We start from the raw sequence: 22,206 nt of genomic DNA on the forward strand, positions 1-22,206 counted from the left end.
TTTCATATCAAAAGGAATAAGAAGGACACCAACCTTAACTCCTAGTGCAGGTTTCCTGTGCCGCTATTGCCAGAGCTGTAAATACCTATGAAACATGGCCACTGGATTTACTAAATGAAGAAAATGAACAAATTACTTAGATAATGGGAAGGTACTGGCAAATTTCATCAGGCCAAGTGAGAAGTAGCAAAGTGAACAAGAAGAAGATTCTTAAATCATGAGTTAATTGCACTGGAGGCTGCATGCTGCAGAGATTGACTATAAAAAGACAAACAAAAGCAAAGGAGCCCTATCTATATCACCATATTTTATGGGCACTCCTGCCTTTATCACAGCATCTCCAAGAACCATACGAAAAACCCAGGAGGGAAAACCAGCGCATTCAGTCATGAGATAAATTATAAAAAGCCTGCAATTTTTAATGGTTAAAACTCAGAGAAAATCAGCAGTGCCACTTTCCCAAGCTCATTTTAGGAAAAAAAAAAAAAGAGGAAAAAAAAAAAAAAAGGAGTCATTCTCAGGTATTCTTTCCTTCTCCACATTGCCATGAAGCTCGTCAATATGTCTCGTATAAAAGCAGTATAATTTCTTCATTACAAAAACAAAGTATGTTTAAGAATATCTTCAATACATACCTAAGTTTTTCACAATTTTGGTGAATTAAGATAAAGCCCAACACTTCAAATTTGGACTTAGAAACTGAACTTACTGTCTTTATTAGAGGGTTGACATATTTTATTTGGGCAGTAAAGCAACCAAAAATACAGATTACAGCTTCAGGCAAACAGGGAAATATACCTTAATCCTCTTTAGAATAAAACTTAAAAAAACAAATGAGATGTTGGACTCGATGATCTTAGAGGTCTTTTCCAACCTCAATGATTCTATGATTCTATGATTCTATGTACTGAATGAACGCACATTTTAAGAACATCTGAATAACAATGATCATGCTAGTGGTACAAAAAGGAAGACAACTGGATTGGCTTTAGATGAGCAGGTGTCACCGATAGTTCTATCGATCCAAATAGTTTTCTATATGATGCATCTCTGCAGCAGAAATAATATTGAATAAATACTTAAATAACTTTCCATAAAGGCAATTACTTTGCAGTTCTACCTAAGATAAACAAGCTTCACAATTACTGCTGTGAAACAGAGAAGTAAGATTTTCACATGAGTAAGGACTATTAGACATTCAAAATCTGCTCGTATGTAAACTGAAAACCAAATCTCTCCATATACATCCATACTTAGTAAGCTTTATGCAAATACCAAATTTCTGTGAACAAACATCTTGACTAGTGTAATACAAAATGCACCGCTGTGCGGGAAAGGTTTTGTAATTCTACCGGTTAACGACAGAGAGGTGATATCTAGGTTGATCAAGTTTTTGAGCATTAGGAATGTTCAGAGCCTTCTTCAGGAGTCTTCCTGGTATACTGCTAGTTTAAATGGCTTTATTTTATGCTAGTATTGATTTGTCATTCAGTACACTGGGAATGCATTATGAATACAACTTCATTAATTTAGTGGTCTCACTGTAAGAGCATTTGCCCAATGAAAGGACACTGAAATGTCTAGAAGTTAATTGAGTTACATGGTGGTAAACAATATATCACATTACAGCCTCTGACAAGCTGCTAATTTTCTAGAGTTGCTGATGTTTTCCACTGGCCTTCTTATATTGATACTGATTTGTATTGATGTACCTATGCTATTTTAATTTTAATTTGCTTTTTATCTGAGTATATGGAAGTTAGATTTTGATTCTTCATTGCATCCAACAGGACTCATTAAACCTCTAGTTCAACCTCCAGCTCCATAAGCAACAAGAGTTGACTTTTTGATTCTGGGGTCCATTCTACATCAGCCCTAGGAAGGCAGCCCAAGGCTCATTCAGGTAGGGACCAGAATGGCATCGTCACTAGGGTGCAGTAAGCTCCAGCTTCTCTCTTCCCATGGTACGTTTCCTTGTACCTTGTGACATAGCTGAGGGTTGCTCTATCATCCTGGCATGAAACTATTAATTTCAGGAAGAACCTAGACTACTGTTATAAATTTGGCCCACAGTTTATAGCTAATTTGACACACTGTCATGAGTACACTGAGTAGATATCAGCTGATAATTACATAGCGCAACTGGCTCTGCAATCACCACAACAATTTGTGAGTACAAGGTATAAAAACTTTTCAGGAGTTCTTGATTGTGAATTAGACGGAAGAAAAGCAGTTGAATGCATTCTCAATTTGTTTTTAAATAATAAAAAACCCCTTGGTTATTAACAAAAATACATCCCACACTCAAAAATAACCGATCAACCCCTCTCCTTTTTGTAATGAAGTTAATAGATCCAGACGTATACAAATACATGCCTGTGCCCATGATGGTCTTCAAAAGCACGTATATCTTACAGCTTACCTAGAACACTATAATCTTATAGGTGTTGAAGAAGCTGTCAAGATACCTTTTCCATAAACCTAAATGACAACTGTAATAGTAAATCACAGTGTCAGCAGAGCTCACTCAATAGAAGGAGAAAAATAAAAGTCACAGTTAGCATGGAGCCCTGGAATTCAAATTTTACAGCTGGTGTTACAACAGATAACTAAGCAGAAAAACGTACTGTGTTCTTTGCTTTTCATGCTTTATTCATAGGTGAAGGAAAATGCTTTTGCCTCAAATATATTCCAGTTGTGTAAGGTTAAAGAATGCATACATTTTTTAGGTACATTAGCAGTCAAATCTGAAATCTAATTACATCTGTGAGAATCTTCCAGATGATATCACTGAGCTTGGAAGAAATCTTTCTACATGTTTTTTAATCAAGTAATCATTAGAACTTTTATTGCTAAAAGGGATATGAATTTAAATCATGCTGTATCTGGAGTATTTTCCCACATTCAAATTAAAATAGCGGTTCCAGATAGATTTCTACAAAGCAGTTTGATTGTGGTATTTCCTGTAAGTACTTAAGAAACTATACTTCTTTATTCAGCTCAAAGAAAAATAAATCTAGGGATAATATTGATAACTAATTTTTCTTCTCACACACTTGGCTAGATTTGGGAACTTTGAGCTAACTTTTTTAATTACAGTGCTTTCTAGCTGCTTGCAACATTCTTGCATATTGATTTAGTGTACCGTTCCTCGGGGGAAAAAGTTACCTTTAATCACTCAATAAAGTGAACCAGATGCTGAAGCACTGTTGAAAGTCAAATGAGAATAACATTGGGATAGTAAAAACTTCACGCCTAATGAGTGGCAGTATAATAACCACGTGCAGCTCTTACAATGATCCAGTTCTGGACATCCTCTGGGGTTTGACCCAGTTCTCAGTTAAGCCACTAAAAACCAGCCACTAAATAGCCTCATTTCCTACCAGCACTGGAATTACGGTAAGTGAGCTAGCAGCTAGGCTCAAACTCACAGCAGGATAATCTGAATTAGGTGTTTGAAGCCACTACTAAGTAAGCAGAAATAGCTTCAATGGCGGGATCAACTTCATCTGAGGTTCTGAAAAAGTTACAAACAGAAGCAAACAGAATTTTTTACTTAATTTCAAATACAAAGTCTGGAATTGAGTCTTTCATCTATGCTAAATTTCATCAATGGAACTATTCCAGTTTACATGATAAAGGGATCTGGACACAGACAGCAAGCGTGCTGTCATTTGTTGCTACCACCATCTTAGCTCTCAAAGCTTCCGTCCCCACCCTGTAAACAGTAGCATGGTTAAGAGAGAAAATAGGAGAGGGAGCTCTGTCCCATGACTAATGAACTATTACTTTCTTGTATTTTGGATTGAAATGTCTACAAATGTTTGCAGCTCACTTCAAGTACAAAAGATTCTTTTTATCAAGCATACTGGAATGAATTTACAATAGCCACATGCACTCATTAAAGATCCATGCTGTGTTTAATTGTGAGAAGCAGTGGTTAACAGCAGTGGCAGAACGTTCCATGGAATTAAATATAATTTAGATCTGAGTCCTCCCTATCATGGATTAAGAACTATTGTGTATTATATTCACCAAGCTGAGTGGTGCAGTGGACACGCCAGAGGGACGGGATGCCATCCAGAGGGACCTGGACAAGCTCGAGAAGTGGGCCTGTGTGAACCTCATGAGGTTCAACAAGGCCAAGTGCAAGGTCCTGCACCTGGGTCGGGGCAACCCCTGGTCTCAACACAGGCTGGGGGATGAAGGGATTGAGAGCAGCCCTGCCAAGAAGGACTTGGGGGTACTTTTCACTTTTGGGTGAAAAGCTGGACATGAACCAGCAATGTGCGCTCGCAGCCCAGAAGGCCAATCGTATCCTGGGCTGCATCCAAAGCAGCGTGGCCAGCAGGTTGAGGGAGGGGATTCTGCCCCTCTGCTCTGCTCTGGTGAGACCCCACCTGCAGCACTGCATCCAGCTCTGGAGCCCTCAGCACAGGAAAGACATGGACCAGTTGGAGCGGGTCCAGAGGAGGGCCACGAAAATGATCAGGGGGATGGAACACCCCTCCTATGAAGAAAGGCTGAGAGAGTTGGGGTGGTTCAGCCTGGAGAAGAGAAGGCTCCGGGGAGACCTTATTGCAGCCTTTCAGTACTTAAAGGGGGCTTATAAAAAAGATGGGGACAAACTTTTTAGCAGGGCCTGTTGCGACAGGACAAGGGGGAATGGCTTTAACCTAGAGGGGGGTAGATTGAGACTAGATCGAAGGAAGAAATGTTTTACGCTGAGGGTGGTGAAGCACTGGCCCAGGTTGCCCAGAGAGGTGGTGGATGCCCCGTCCCTGGAAACATTCCAGGTCAGGCTGGACGGGGCTCTGAGCAACCTGATCTAGTTGAGGATGTCCCTGCCCAGGGCAGGGGGGTTGGACTAGATGGCCTTTAGAGGTCCCTTCCAACCCAAACTATTCTGTGATATTACAGATGCTAGTGTTGGATAGAGAGTTAGGGTACGATCCAGTCGGAGCCAATGCTAATCAGCGTGCTAATCTGCATAGCTCTTTTGGAGTTTTCCTCTTAAAAAGATTCATGAGTTTGTGATTTGACAGTCCCATTCAGCGAAAGGCCAGGAGACAAAGGAAGAACTGACCTTTCTGAAATCCAAGAGGGAAGAAAGGGAGCTGTCATTCCCTTAACTTTTGCAAGGGAAGGACAAATTTATGTTTCCCACACTCCACCTCATTCTGCCTCCATGCCAGTATCTGTGAATCATGGTGAAGTTGCACATACACGTTAGTTGCCTACAGAGTCACAGAAATCTCTTCCCTTTGTTTTTGTATCATCTCCTACTGTTTATCTCCTGCGGTGAAAGCAATTTAAGTGTCACAATCTGCTCCAAACTGGGTGAACTGGAGTTAAGCTAAAACAGCAACATAATTTTGCACAGTCGCATGCTTTTCCCCACCTGCATGACTACACACCATACCTGCTGATACCCTGTTTGAGAGAGTTGTGTTTGCTTAGCAGGAAAATAGCATTATTTCAAAGCAACTGTCGAACGAATAACTTGTAATCTTTTGCCTTGAGGCTGGATCAATAGGACTGCAGTTTCAATACTTTGCGTAGCAAGACAGAAGGACCCGTAAGAAGGCCATCTGCTGGGAAACCAGTAAAGTTTTCTGACCTTGGGTGTGCAGATATTTGCTGTGCTTTAAACAGAAAATACTGCAGATAAAATAATAAATATAACTTAGTCTAGCATAAGCTGAAGAAAATATATGGAAGCCTGTAAAATAGAAAGCATGTTATTGTAAGTGTGCAGGCAAAGGAACAAGAGCTGGCGGCATGGCTGATAAACAGTTAGATATGGACTAACAAGAAGCAGGATATCAGCAATTCATCCAAGACTAACAAGGTTCTACCCAGGACACCTGTGGTATGCTAGAGGGCGTGATCAGGAAACATCCAGATACAGCATTTAAAGATACGCAGTATGAGCTGAATGTCTTGTGCTGGCAGCGACTGACATCTGAGTGCACCTTGCGCGTGGATAAACTAACTAACCAATTAACACATATACAATTGACACTGAAAGGAGAAAGCATGATCCAGCACGTAAGGAACAGACTACAATATATGTAAAAGGGAACCACAGCTCAGATTCAGGCTGCTGGACAGATGAACAAGGCCTTCTGCGTTCGCCTTGGTCACCGTAAACAGTCATAATTTCTTCCAGTCTTAGCATAAACAACCTTTGTAGATGCCAGGGCTTATTACTTGCATCTAACATTCCTTATTTTCTTTAAAATGGGTCAGTTTTAAGTCTCTATATATGATTTCTTCCAAATAACTCATGCTCATATATCACTTGGTTTTTATAAATGATTCTTCATTTCCAAACACTAACAGCAGAGCTTTCCGTTCAGGAGCACCTCTCCTTTTTGTTTTCTGTAATGTGATAAAGAAAGCCCGACTGAAGGAGCTGCAGTAATAGAGAAATGTACTCACACACAGTCCAGTTCCATAAAGAGACAGAACACAGAACTGTAATGTAAAATTACAGGTAAATACATTAAGCTACCACGATGGCTTACTAAATGAAATCATAATTGCTCACCATGTCATGCTCTAATAGTAGTACATGGAGAAGAAAACCTTGAAGCGTTTTAAATAAAGGGGGCAAGAAATCTTCAGTGTAAAGCAATTTGATTTTCAACAGCAAAATATTTTGTCATTAAGAGATTAGTAAATTCACCTGGAAGTAAACTCTATGAAAAAGCTGGTGCGTGTTCTTCACAAATGCAAAGAATTGTCTGGCACAAACTTGAACTTGAAAGGACTCTTTTTTTTTTTTTTAAATCTTTGACTAGCAGTGCTCTGTATGGGCACTGCACCGACCTGTTTGTATCCATGAAACCGTTAACACTTCATCAAACTTGTTTCCCCTTTGTGGTCACGTGCTCTTTATTATCTCTCATTTTTAGTGTCTACAATACCTGTTCAGAAAAATTGCTGCCTTCTGTCTTTAGAACATGCCTAATCTTTAGAATATAGCTTCCAGTTAAAAAGCAGTCAAGAAGGACAATGTACTGTAAAAGAGTAAGAAAGCTCTTTTCACATTAGCAATTAGCCTATTTACATTAATTATTCAATTGCCTCATTCTACAATTTCCCTGCTGTTCTTTCGTGTTTCCTTTCTCCTTGCAGCATGTTACAGCTCACATTACTTCACTTTGATACTTTGCTCCCTTCCAGGGGGAGCCATGTGTCTAAAACATTTACTTTGTTTGCTAATAAACTGTCTGTGTAGACACTTTGGAACTGTAATGGCACTAGAAAAACAATTCCAAAGCCTTCAAAAGAACTGACAGACTGAAACAATCATTATGACCTAAGTGGAATGACTTAGTACATGAAGGATCATCTTATTTCTCAGAAAACAGCAAAACACCTCTCATTTCTTAAGGAAGAAGCTGAGAACTGAATTAGAGCTGATGAAGTATTTGGGGTTTGTCGTATGTTATGGGTCTGACTTGACTTGAGACATCCATAATCAAGTACCAGAATCTACCATAGGATCTAAACGCTTGTGCTGGTCTTGGCTGGGTAGAGTTAATTTTCTTCCCAGTAGCTGGTACGGGGCTGTGTTTTGGATTTGGGCTGGAAACAGTGTTGGTAACACAGGGATGTTTTCGTTACTGCTGAGCAGTGCTGACACAGGGTCAAGGCCTTTTCTGCTCCTCACCCCACCCCACCAGCGAGCAGGCTGGGGGGGCACAAGAAGCTGGGAGGGGACACGGCCGGGACAGCTGACCCCAACTGACCCAAGGGATATCCCACACCATATGGCGTCACGCTCAGCACAGAAAGCTGGGGGAAGGAGGAGGAAGGGGGGACGTTGGGAGCGATGGCGTTTGTCTTCCCAAGTCACCGTTAGGCGTGATGGAGCCCTGCTTTCCTGGGGATGGCTGAACACCTGCCTGCCCATGGGAAGCAGTGAATGAATGCCTTGTTTTGCTTTGCTTGCGTGCGCGGCTTTTGCTTTCCCTATTAAACTGTCTTGATCTCAACCCATGAGTTTTCTGACTTTTACCCTTCTGATTCTCTCACCCATCCCACCAGGGGGGAGTGAGCGAGCGGCTGGGTGGGGCTTAGTTGCTGGCTGGGGTTAAACCACACTACCACTTAACTCCAAATACTGTACTATCTTTGAAAAATACTATCAGAATGTCCAGTAGATGTTTGATAGGAATTTGTTCTGGTAATATAAAAAATAGTGTTCCATCTCACAGCAGGTAACCAGATGATCATGGCTCTAATAACTATGTGTAAATCCACCCATATAGAGAATATATATAAAACTGCAAGGACAAACTGGTTCGTGTATAGTGCCCCAATAAAACCTGTATGTGTAGGTTATAAACATTACTGCTTTATAATTATTTCAAAGTAAAGTAAAATTACAGTATTATTACTATTTAAAGGCCATGGTGCAAAACCAGAGTGAGCCTATCCTCAGTCCTTCAAACGCTAGACACAGATTTTCCAGCCTGACTTGTCTCATTCAGTGTTTAGCAACCCCTTCATAAAATACAACAGAGGGCTGTCATTCATCCTGTGTAACCATTGTGATATGAATATCACTCATCTCTGTGTCTGAATTCAGCAGCGATGAAAAGCACAGGACTAATCAGCCTTGGAAACTAATGTGCTCTGTTTAACCACAGAATAGGGACAACAGGGGTGACAGCAGCGAAAGCCTCCCCGCTCAGGCCGAGCAGTATGCCTCAACCCATTTTCTAATTTAGGGTTATGTGATGAGAGCGTAATTTGGTGTCCAAACTTGTTCCATGTCTGTTCTTCCTGCCAAGATTCCCAGCAAAGGTAACACTAATTCCTAACAACACTTTTGGAGAAATCCGCACAGATTAGGAATGATGATTAATACTAAATGACTGTGGCATTACTTGTTTTACACAGAGTCAACCAGGTGGCAGCCTGTGTCGACCTGGGCGTATACCTGCAGCCGTCACAAGCCACAAAGTCTACGTATATTCGAACTGCTGATCACAACTGTGTCAGCCCTCTCTGAGAACAGGCTGGCAGGGTAGAAAACAGAGAAGTCTACCTTTTTGATAAAGAGAGTAAGACATAGTCTCTTCTAAATCTACCATCTCGAAAGTCGTCTTTTTTTAATCTTTCCCAGACAATTGTTCAAAATAAATTTTGATATTCTGTAACTCTTTTTTAATCTCACACTTCCCCTTCTTCATTTACTTGCATAAATTAGAGATCCAGAGCTGTCCTGCAACTGTGTGCAAGATAACAGGTACATTGTAACTGACAACTTTTATTTTAGCTGTTTTTATCATTTGAGCCAGGAATTCTCTGATTCCATTCCAGATGTTTCCCCATCACAGGATGTTTTAGGTACCAAGCTTTGCATATAGCTATGTTTTGGATGCGTCTTTCAAGGCCTGTGGAAGACAGTGGAAAAGCTCTCAATGAATTCAGGAGATTTTTAACAAGATCTTGTATCTTTTTCCCAACAAAGTACCCCATCAACAACAATTCTAGAAGGCAAAAAAAATCCCAGACCCCTGGGGCTCAGTTTACTTAAGCAGAGAATCTATCTGTGCGCTTTCTCAAATAGAAGGAAAAGCTAGATTATGATAAAGCAGTGAATTAGAAAATAGATCATTAATACCAAGAAGGCTGTACTTCTGCTGGATGACAACACTTGCTTTACATCTTCCTAACATGCATTTATTGAGTGATGGGAAGGTTCTTCTTCAAGAGCAGAAGAAAAAACATGCTTTTATGTTCAAAGCAGCAAACTGTATTCACTGTTAGATGTTTTTCAAACCGAACCACTGCCATTTCTGTGGCTCTTAGAAAACATTACAATACAAGCTGTATTTTATAAGATATATTTCCCACAGTTCAGCTATACCACTATGCCCAGTGTTGCCACTGCTGTTCAAGGACTCAAAATTAGTAGACTTTCAGAAATATTAAGTCTTGAATCCTTTACTGAGAGCATCTGATTTGCAGAACCATTGTCACTGTTTAGGTCTGCTAGATTTTCCTCCTGAAAACAAGTTTCTTCCTGAAAACGATATTAGCCATCTGAAATTAAACCTTGATCTATAAACACTTGCAACATGATCCTGTTAAGCTGAAAATTGTCTTCCCTGACAATCAGGGATTACTCATCTTCTGCTTCTCTCAGCATTTTTCAATCCATCCTTCAACTTGCTCTGATCAGCTTCTTCGCAGCTTGCCACTCCCTTAGCCAGTAACTGCGCCGCCACCCTGACTTCCCTTGATAAAATAGTTCTCCGCAATAGGAACCATGCTACTGCAATTCCATTTTAAAAGTACAACCTTTATGGCAACTACCTCATGTTTCCAGATCTGAGATATCAGCCTCTGAACTTTCCTTCAACCTGAAGGCAAGTAGAGATCTGATAGTGCGACAGTAGATGCTTAGCAAACACGCATACAGCCACCGCACAGACAGGCAAGGAATAAATTCCTCATTTTGTCATACTGTATGATACTCACTATACATCTGAGAGATCCCTTTTATATCGTGGATAAATAACATCAACCATCATAAAACGTTGGTCTCAACTAAAGCTGGGGAAATATTTAGAGATGAGCCCCCCCTGCAAACAGCAACACTCCTATGTTCTGAATGGAAAATAACCAAACGCAGAACAGAATATGTGAGAGCGAAAAGTCGAACATCTGAAGTTAAAAAAAATATCAAAAATATCAAAAGTAACAGCTGACAAACCAGTGGGAATGGGAGAAAAAAATGCTGAAACAGTTTTCAAGCAAAAGAGAAAGGCTAAAGGACAAACGAAAGACAGAGCAAACAAATGGAAATATTATCTGTTTCAGCCACCAGCATCCTTTTGTTAAATGCTTACAGGAGGAAGAGGCCTCTAGTTTTGTTGCCATGTGGAATTCTATTCCCAGTGTCTTATGCCTGCAGTAAACTGAAAACTACGGTTTGCTAATGTCTGTGATAGAGTTTGGCAAAACACTTCAACATTCAGGGAAGGCTGGTAACTTTCCCTTCACTTGGCATGGGTCGCACAGAGGCTTGAAAAGAAAATTCCAGTTCAAAGCTAAACTTGGCCAAAACAATGAGCGTGTCTCCCTTTCGAGCCCTTTTGAGAGACAGACCTCCCACCCTGAACACCAAATTACTTCCCCAGCCTCCAAAGTGTACCAGCAACTGAGGTCTTGGCAAAGAATGGCCTGAATTCAGATTCACAAAAAAAGTTTCATACATCTTGATACAACAGCAGGATGCCTTGTAAGTTAGATTCATCTGCCCACAATCATCGATTAGCAGGTAAGAAATCAGAATATGATTATTAACTTCCTGGTTATCAAAATGATCAGAATTTACCTTCAACTAAATTTAGACCAATTTCTTAGTTTTCAGAGCCAAAAAATTGAAGGCATAATTCTTTTCACTCAAACCTAAGGCACCTATTAAACAACACAAAAGAAACAGCTGCTTTTTGTACAAAAGATACAGACACCAATTACCTTACATCCCAAGACAGCCTCAGTGACACCTTAATTGCTTGCTCTGATTCTCCCTTATTTTAGCGGTTTGAGAACCGAGCATCATTGCACTGTGGCCACTAAGTGAGCATAAGCCACTTAAAAAAAAGGTTCATTGCTTCCCAATCCAAATGAAGTAAAGATCATCTAATTTTATGGTTTCTGAAAGGATTAAAGATGGTTTTAAGTTATAAATAACATTTTTAAATGGATATTTTAAAATAACATTTTTTTCTTTACAAACTTAAAAAAATCATCCTATATCCAAGGGGTAAATGATCTTGGTTTTGGCAGGGATCTATTACTCAAACTTAGCAAAATAACAGAATTTACATCCAACAGTCAGCTGAACGTTACAGTTTGTATCTTTAACGTTAATTTTTTTAATCAAGGAAACAGTAAAGCCTATTCAAAATGAGCTAAAAACATCTGTTAGTGGAGTTCAGATAACATGATAATTTCAAGATATAAATAGAGATGGATGAAGTTGAAACTGATATTCATTTCAGAAGTAACTTCTTGTGAATAAGGAAGAAATTGCTCAAATTTCAAAAAGACTTTTCTCTACTACAGATTTTACCACTGCACTTCAAATGAAACATTTTGTAGTGATTCTTTAAATGAAGACAAAAGGAAACCTTAAGGTAAATTAAGTATGCCATATGTTACCCTGTTTCACATACCATGAAAATGCCCTAGACAATATAGAACTTGAAACAGAATCCAGATCAGTTTGATGACTTAACGTGGGAAATATGCCAAATACATGAGGGTAAAGACATTTTTGCGTTTTTATTTGGGCTTCGTTATTTTAGCCAAACACATCTGTCTCAAACCTTCATCTCTGCATAATTAGAAAATATCATATGTCCATAGTACAATTTGAAGACAGTGAATCGGCTAATGCTTAACTTCAGCTAAAAAGCTGAACCACCTGACAGTCAAAGCAGGTAAGCAAAGGTCTATTGACCTCAGCAAAAACCTGTAATTCTGTAACAGACTAACATCTATTTTTTCAGTCCTGCTGTAATAGATCTCTGTAGTGCACTGCATTCAAAAAGCCCTTAACATGAGACAGAATATTATACTCCCATTTTATGGTCCAAAACTGGGAAATAAGAAAATACAGAAATTGTTCAGGGATGTGAAGGACCTGATTATACCGGTTTCGATAGATGCTTGAGGTTTTAAGAACCTGTCATCATAACACTAGACAACATTAAATACTAGGCAGCAGTCCTTTCCGCAGAAACATCCACCTATCCAAATGATGATTCTATTATTGCCCCGTTGGCCCAAGCGGTTAGCCATAATTCTAGGCTTTGCAGAATGGCTTTCATTTGTATCGCCAGTTTCTTATACAAGTCAGATATATTCTGCTGTATTTTTGTTCATACACAAAAACCAAATATAATGTCCTGGTTTGCTGAATACGATACAAAACAACAACACACAGAAGATCCTAAATAGGCCTATACAATAGAAGTCACAATCTTTATTTTAAGAAGAAGTAAATAAAGAATAGAAACAAGATTTTTGGCTGGATCAAAAGTTTTGTGGTTGCCTTCCCTTCCCTACCTCCCCCCGCCCCCAAATCGGAGGCCAATTCAGTGAAGAAGGGGTTTTTTTCTGGAAAAAAGTTGAAGTATGTCAATAGTCTCTAATATTTTGCTCTGGGTTTTTTGTTTGTTTGTTTTTCCTTAAAGTTTGTCTACATTACAAAATGTAACATAGACGCTACATAACACTACAAACCATTGACTACTGCGTCTGTAACAACCTGATGTTTGGCTTCCACCACTCCAGAAGAGTTACAAGGCCCCTGAGTTGTTCACTAAGGATTACGATGAATCTGAGCAGAGCCACAGAAGCTAAAACAGCTAACCCAGCAAACAGGTACCAAAGCAGCATCCATGTGGATCTCTGCAAAGAAAACCACTAAGCTTTGTGCTGGGGATCTTAGTTATCTTTGTCAGGCTCCTTGAGTGGGAGGAGGACAAACGAGGTACTTCGCTCACTTTTAGAAATGTCATTGGACTGTCACAGTTTCTTAAGATATGAACAGCACGATCTGAGAAACTCAAGAAAGATCATGAATTCCTCGGTTCTTGCAGTGATTAACAGACTAATCCAAAAGCCACTGAAGGTAGTAGAAAGACTGCACAGGCATTAGTTCAAGCCCAGATGCCTTCTTAACTTAAGGCGTGAATGACGTTCATAACTACTCATGTCAATTTATGTGGATGTGAACTTCCCACAAGCAGGGAAAACATTTACCATTGGAGCACACAGAAAGATCATGGTTGAAAATACTTTTGAAAAATGTCCACAGATGACATTTTAATCAATTTGTCTCAGAAAGAAACCACACCAAATGTCTTTTGTAAGAAAACAAAAAACCCTGTCTGCATCATTGTTCATAAGAAATGGAAGTATGTAGCATTTACAAGCTATTCATGACTGACTTCAGTGTCTTTGACTAATTAAGCCAAAGAAAATAGCAGCTTCCTGATGTCTTTTAACATTTAAGGATTTGTGTATCATAAAAAGAAATCTGAAATATATGAAACACTAAACTTGCTCAGAAATCTTCCTTGCCTGGTTCAGTTTAGAACGCCCACACATCTTCGTCTTATGCTTAGAGAATCATGAAGGTAGGATCAGGGTCAGCTTAGTGCTTTGAACAAAGAAATATCAGACTCACCAAAAGCAGCAATGAAAAAATATTGAGATTTAACTTTAAAGTCTTCCCAGTCTCTCAATTATGTCAGCTATTAAGCCAGAATTCTTTCTTTCATTGCTAATTCAATATAAAGATCATTGCTAATACCTATGAAAATAAGATGTCTGACCTTGAATTTGATATCAAAGATTCAGCTGCATAGCAAATGCTATACAGAGCAAAAGCCTCAGAGATGCTAGGAACTCCAGCAGATATGACAGCAAATTACAGATCTGAACAGGAATCGTTTTTCCCGTTTCATGAAAACTGCCTAAAATCATACACTCCCAAGTCTTTTTGAGAAAAATCAAGATCTTTCAATAATTTTGGTTTGCAAAAGAAAGTGAGAAAGAAAAAATGCTACTCCGGTTTAGAAAGTACAACAGGGATTAAACAGGTATGAGTTCAAGTCCTTCTTGCAAATCAGGTAAAGCAAAAATTTGAATGTCAGTCATCCACCTACCGTATCACTACGGTATTTGCCAGTTTATTTTGGAGTCCTCCTCACCCTATCTTGGTCTCATTTCTCCTGCTTGGCTTGCTATTTTACAGCAAGTGTATTTTGGCCAAAATATTCCTGAAAAAAACTTTGGTGATATGAGTCACAAATTAGTCTACTTAATCAGAAAAAAGAAAACCATGTGCTAATAATAGGAATGATGCAAACATCTTGTTTTAACAGGCAGTAGGTTTCACAATGTCAGTAGACGTTCCTTTTTGTGGTGAAAGCTGGCAAGATTTATTTCCTCAGCGTATGCTTACAGCTCTATTATATAAGAAATGAAGGATCAGTGCGTTACCATGAAACCATTGAGCGATCCTGTTGGTGTTCCTCTCAAACCCAGCACGTCGAGGGATCTGCTCTTCTTTGAACCAGCGAATGATGACATCTCGGGAAAAGGGTCTAGAAGGACGCTCCCAGATGTTACTGCATTGAAAGGCAAGTAATTACAGAAAAGAGTCATACAGAGAATTAGCAGTGTATGAAAGCAAGGGAGAATATAAATATTAATCTCTTTTTTAACATATTTACAAAACATACAGCTACGAAATGGTCAGTATAACTGCTGTTCAGTATAGCTCACTGAACAATTTTAACCTTTTTTAGATTTGTTAAAATTATTTTGAGTTTTTATGGAAACCAGAATATTTTGATTTTACATTTGCAATGGAACCCTAAACATTTTCTTAAGCACAGAACTTAAATTGAAAAAGAATTTACCACAAAAGATGCAAGGGACACTTCAGTCAGCTTTCCTTTTCCACCTCATTTTTATTCCAATGTAGATATTGACAAACAAAGTTTATTTTTTTGCTTAGAGTATACTCCTTTTCACTGGCAAGAAATTCTAAATCAGAATCAGCTATAATAGGTTGTGTATCCAAACCATTGAGCATGATAGAGGGAATGTTTTGTTTAAACTCTTATATTCCCTTTGCATTCTCTAATTGCCAGCCTCCCTTACTGTTTCTACTACTTTCTATGCATTTTAGATTACGTTAGCTAGTAGGAGGCAAATCAGGTAAAATACGTGGAAAATCCATCCAGCTACCCCAAATAAGGACTAAGGTGTATTATATCAAAGCATGACTGCATTCCAATTAAGCATACAGTCTCATTTGCCTTGATAACAGTAGTAAAAGGGAGGGTTTACGATGGATTTCTGTATAGTTTGAAATCCCATGGGTTTCTGGGTGCTCAAACGGTTAGCACAAATTACCACATCTTCATTACTGTTGTTCTTCAGATAAATAGGATGAAGGCTAGGGTGGGTAGGTCTACTTGTGCTATAATTTCACTTTCATTTGGCGAGACATACACTTCACAGTGCCCGGTACAGTAGCTGGCTACATACTTCTGGCTTTCCTATTCCACCTGCCATGGAGCTGCCAGTTAGTTGCGTGTTTCTAGACAATGTAACGGAGAACTATTACTAAGATTAGAACGCCAGCTCAGAAGTCACCAAACAGCATTAAACTAATTTGCGAGATAATCAAGAACCCTCAAAACTAATCAAGGTTCTGCAATTCGTGACAGCAAGGTGCTCTTTAGAAAGGAATAAAAGCAAACAGATAGATGCTGTCTGCTTGATGATATGCAACTGAGTCCTCCTTTCAGCTTGTCTTACTATTACTAAAACTAGCGGTTGATTCTGTTGATATCAAGTGATGAAGCCGGCAGTGACTGCAATAGCTATTGCTAAATTACACAAACATGTGTGAGTAGATCTGACCAATATTCATCATAAAATTTGAAGATACAACCATGAGTGACGGGAGAAAATGAGAATTCAGTTATAGACACACATTAAAAAAAAAAAACCAAACTACATGTGTTTCTTATTTCTGTTTTCGAATATTTTCTATAAAGAAACAAGAAACCCTTCGAATTCCAAGGCTCTACAGTCCACCATTCTTGTTTCTTAACTCATTTCTCTCTAATTCAGTTTAGTTTTGAAAAACTTGTCAAATCCATAACTTTTTCTGCCCTGGGCCAAATCTCAAAATTACTCTGTCAGTTTCTGCACGGCTTGTCCAGCAGGGGCAGGAGGAAAGAAATACAACCCCAAAAGTAAAAATTAAAAAAACACAGGCGGCAAAAGGATAAAAGGGAGTAAGCGGGCCAAAGAGTTTCATTGGGAAGAGAACACTCAGCAAAGAAAGACAGTAGGAAAAAAAAACGAATGGAAGCTTTCTAAACTACATAGGAATTGTAAGAAAGAGGTATCTCAAGTAAAAATAAAAGAATACCATTTTCATACGACTTTTTAAAAGAAAAGGTAAGGCAAGGTAAAAACTAGAGGAGCTATGCTTTGTGCTGAAAATCTTAAGAGACGTAACACTGAACCCACATTCCCTTGAGGCAGAAAATCTGTCTCACGCTAGTGGTAAAGAACAACATACTGTGCACCTCCTCCTCGACCTCCCAGACCACCAGCAAAGTAAAATTTTAGATACGCATCTGCTCCTGCTTTACCATACCAGTGCTAGGTGTGAGAAGTTGAATTATATACTTTTATGTATATTCACTATTAAAGCACATGTTTAAAGCAACAAAAGGCAACAAAAAGGAGCCTTAAGAGATAAGAAAAATAAATACTGCCTGTTTTTTGAAGTATAGGCATAGCTTAGAAACAGATAAATAGTATTGAACATGAGCTGGATAATGATCAGAATATTTTTCAGCTTTTTTTCAGGCCCTTTTTGAAAAGGATCACATCTAGCACCATTAAATTCTATAGTAAATAACCTCACCTCAGAAGCTCAGAACTTCAGGTCAAAGTTATAGACCGTCTTTTTCAAAATCTGCCACTTTTACTAGTGTTTTTTTTACTTCAGTTTGAAGAAAACTTTAAGTAGTTTGGAAAAATAACGAGAGAACTCCTTTGAAAAGTTGATTTGATGGTAACTTTAAAGATCCTGCTCTCTCTGAAAATAAAATTCTGATTCCTCCTCAAACTGGGAGTTTTGGCTGCTGTTATCGGAGAGTTTCTGTCTCTCAACACAGTACAGCAAAGAACGTGTCAAAGCAGAACACATTTCCAAACAAAGAGGGACTGATTCTCTCTGGTGCTACACTGACTGGTAAAGAAGAACAATGTCATGGGGCTCTTTCCTTTCTGAGCTTGGATATTGGTTGTTGGGATTATTATTTTGTTTTAGCATTTAATGCTACCATCCTGCCAGTGCTCATGTTGCCTTTATCATCACACGAAGCCAAATTAATGGTATAAGAAATAACCAGGAAAAGAGTAGAGTGACTAGTCAACTTTCTAGCACCCATCTGCCAGTTTGGATTCTTTTCCTGTTCTGCAATTCATGGCACTCCCTAAATAGTCAGATGAAAGATTAATAAACACCAAAGACACTTGATTTTGCCTGAAAAAAACCCTTAAAACCCCTGAAACTTAGGATTATGACAGCTCTCTGTAAAATGTTTCAGAGAGCTGTTAAGCAGCAGGCAGTTTTAGGCTTGAGGCTTAAGACTTGCCTAAGAATTTGTCCATTTGACTTCTCCATATCACAGCCTTGCATACTAATCTAATACCAATTTTTGAAGGACCCATCTCTCTCCGTGTGAACTCCAAGAAATCTGTCTAAAAGATAAATGGCATTTAGTTTACATTAGGTATTCAATCTGTTTTCATTTTTCTTTAAACTTTCTTTTTCTGCTCATGGTGAAAGAGCAAGACTCTGAGAATTTCCAGCAACTGAAGAAGAGCTTGTTGAAATAGTGGGGATTGGAGAGGGAGCAATTCAACAGAAAACTATTTCCAAGTCACTCCTGTACAAACCAACCTGGATGCTGCAGAGAGAGACAGCAAAGGACTTCCACTATCGTCGTTCAGTTTTATCTCCTGAACGTTATTCAGCCTTGTCCCCTGGAACAAATTACTCAGGCCAGCCACTCTTCCCTTCTGGATGGCACGCAAGGATTGTCGTCGGTATTCATCCCGGGCCCTGCGTGCTTTGTGGCTCCTTTCCTCATCTGCAGCTTTGGAGCGGCGCACTGGGTGGGATGAATGTGAAGGATGGGGAGGAGAGACTTTAGAAATACAAACAGCCATTTACCCCTTTCCTTATACAACAACTTACTACCTTTATTCTTTATATGACCTGATTTTAAGAACGTATAAATTACAATGCACTACCAAAGAGATGGCTAGCTGGATGACTTCCCTGGTGCTTCAAATACAGGCCTACCACTAGATGAAGCATGCCAGGCTTGAGCTATCAATGAACTGATCACCGGCAATAACATACTGCGATTACATCTGGCACTTGCTTTGACTGTAATAAGAGAAATTCTACTTCAGGACATCTTTTCCACTGGCAGTGCACCAAGTTTTATGTTTCAAGAGAGAATGTTAACTACTTCTTAAAATTAAGTCTGCGTTTAACAGAATTCTTTGCAACTATGCACATAACTAGAACTGCAGGAGCTACTCCCAAAACTGACAATTATAAAAACTAACATGTAGGTCACACTTTTTGTTGTTAACGTTGCTTTCTTTCTGAAAGGCATATGCTATCTTTGTTACAGTACTTAAAGTCACAGGAGTCTCCATCTTGAAAATTGCAGTCTAAAAATGGTTTCAGTAACAATGGAGAAATTAATAGCCATTGGAAAGAGCATGCTGATGCTACAGATGGGGTTGTCTCACACTTGAGTCTCTGCAATTGCATATAAAGAACCACAATCTGTACTGGAAGATTTAATACATACCTATCAATGGCACTGACCAGGGAGTTACCTATTTCCATAACCTGAAATGAGACCGCTGCTCTGGCCATTGCAGGTCAGGCATCTTTCACTAAAGCTTCTTCATTTTAAAACTAATGTACTAACATTCCTGTCTTCAAAATGATATAACTTAAATGCACCAAGAATTGTACTGCAAATATTCGTCATCTATCAGCTCTTTTCTGGTGCCTCAAGCCCCATTTTGATGATTTTTTTTGAGACACAAATAACTTCAGGCAGGCAAATTATTCCAGTGCAAAACAAACCTTTAACATCCAGTGAAGCAAATATTAAAGAAGCAAGCTATTGCCTCCAGTAGCAATTATCAATCCCGCCATGACTATCTTGGCTTAGATCATACCCAATTCATAAAGTGCACACACTATTTCTTACTCTACGGTGATTGTACCTGTGACTAGGAATGCATGATATAATACCAGACAGCTGCATTTCATTAGGTTGTTTGCATGCCTCTGGTTTACACTCCTGATTTAAAGCAAGCAGAAGTATAAATGGATTTGTCCAAATTATGAAAGGTTTAATGGAATCAAGAAATAAAAGCGCGCAAAGCAAAATGAAACTAAATAAAACCCTCTGGGCAAATGAGGGAAAGACAAAAGACCTTTAAGCTTAGTGCTATATAATATTATCATAGGTAGAAAGATATACAGGGCTAAAAGCTCATGAAGATAGTGTAATAAAGAAGTCATAGATGCTTCATATGGATACGACTGGCAGGATTTCAGTTTCATTTAACTACATGCCCTGTAGTTCTAGCTAAACGCAGTAACAAACAACTGTACAGCACAGAAAATATGAGTAACAGGTTTCACTATTTATCTTACAGGTAATTTTTAAGGGCAGATAACATCATCTAAATATACTACTTCAATGGGTCAAGTATATTAGTTACAAAATTTCTGTGATTTATCCTTTGTAAAGCCACTCAGTAATGGCTGCTTTAAATGTGGACTTTGTGTTTGCAACAACACGAGAGACAGCAAGGAAGATGAGTGCAATGCAGCTTGGTGAGACATTTGGTCTCTTGGTGAGACCAGCCATTGTTTATCACAATCACAGTATACAGATCGAGGGCAGACTGCCTGGAGCTTTCTGGGATTCTTTTCTACTGAGGTACAGGCTGCCTGCTAATGAAAAAAGCAAGGTATCTTCATGCCCCACTTTCCTCAGCAATAGGTACTCTTTTCAACAGACATTCCTCCCGTATTTTTGCTAGCTAATAAATCGATACCATCAGAAGCCAGTGACCTGGACCACATTTTCCCAACCCGTATCAAATTTTAATATTTCTTATCACAAAACAATGGGGACAGGTAGCATAGTTTGCCACTGTCAAATATTAACATTCAGAAAGCTTTTTGAAATTATGTATGACATGCAGCCTTCTCTATCCATCCATATATATATGTATCTGTGTTTACATATATGTACATACCCATACACCTGTATATGTGTCTGTATATATGTCGGGATAGGGAAAGCTGCATGCCATAGATATCTAAGTGCATGCATATAGATTTTTTATATATATACATACATAGGCATCTCTTTCATGTTATGAAGAATTTTTATTGACGTTTCCCAACTGAGGTATCTGAAGAATTGTATCACTGACCATAAGGACACATAGGATCTCTTAATCCTTTTTTTTTTTCATTACTGGGGTCCTGATTTTCTCCCTATCCCATTCCTTATAGTTATTCCCAGAAACCTCTCTCTCTTACCTCACATTCCTCTATCTTTAGGAATTGTCTAGTACAGCTCCTACTTTGGATCTGTGTTGCTCTGTTATCCCAAGTTTCTTTTAAAACTCTCTGACTGGTCAAGGGACTTTGTGTCGGGTAAATAATCAAAGTCACTGGCATCAATAACTGGTTTTGGTGACTGGAAAGAGTAGTGTGGATAAAGATTTATCCAGCCGTTGCGGTCAGGAATCTACAAAAAGTTTTCCATTACACTCCAGACAAGATGATGTGTGTCACACGAACTGTCCTCCCTTACCGATACCTCCCAACAAATTTCTCTATCTTGAGACAGTCGCTCAAAGTCTGAAGGTAAATCTGGACAAGAATTTAATGAATATTCATCTTTCTCTCTGACTCTGAACCATCTCACTAGAAATAAGAACTTTATATCTGGATCAAGTGTAGCACAAATACTCTAAGATCGAAGAAGCCACAAATTCTGCATTACTTGTATTTCAGGACACATCATAGCCTTTCTCACAATAAGAAAGCAAAAGTAGTCAGGACTTCTAGTACTATCTTGAGTAAGAACAGATGCCTTTTCTTGACTGGCTGTCCTTTTACAGTAAACATACTTCTGGCATGACCCCTGTGCGAAGCATTAAATTCAATAGTCAATATTTTCAGTAGGGAGACTAGAGATCTGAATGACATCTTCCATCCTTAAAATCTCTGAATCATCACCATAGGTCCATATATCTAGCATCAAGAATTGCTACAAATAATTTATATTTTCTTCATCTTCCTTTTATATTACGGAATAACGTCAGGACTGACAAGACTGGGAAATGAGGAATTTGATTGAATTGTCAAGCTCACAGGAAATCTACAGTTCAGCCAGTTCCCATAAGTCCATCTCCACTACTAGTTTTCTCTTCAGGTGTTGGTGATACCAACAACAGGTACATCCTCCTTCAGCGCTCATAAAACTAAGCACACTTCTGCCCTGA

General features: G+C 38.9%; 1 protein-coding gene across 2 annotated transcripts in view; it reads right to left on the minus strand.

Moving 5' to 3' along the window:
• SH2D4B (SH2 domain containing 4B) overlaps positions 1-22,206 on the minus strand; it is a 72,547-nt gene that overhangs the window by 16,656 nt on the left and 33,685 nt on the right. The window contains exons 5-7 of one of the 2 annotated variants that reach the window (XM_076338058.1): positions 18,566-18,755; positions 17,851-17,861; positions 15,046-15,189 (exon numbers count right to left, since the gene is read on the minus strand). In XM_076338058.1, coding sequence (XP_076194173.1) covers positions 15,046-15,189; positions 17,851-17,861; positions 18,566-18,755 — 345 coding nt within the window. Of the gene's footprint in view, positions 1-15,045; positions 15,190-17,850; positions 17,862-18,544; positions 18,756-22,206 lie in introns of both variants that reach the window. The other variant, XM_076338057.1, reaches the window with a different exon arrangement.

The sequence above is a fragment of the Aptenodytes patagonicus genome, chromosome 5 (genome assembly GCF_965638725.1).
Source record: "Aptenodytes patagonicus chromosome 5, bAptPat1.pri.cur, whole genome shotgun sequence".
In the NCBI taxonomy this organism is placed as follows: domain Eukaryota; kingdom Metazoa; phylum Chordata; class Aves; order Sphenisciformes; family Spheniscidae; genus Aptenodytes; species Aptenodytes patagonicus.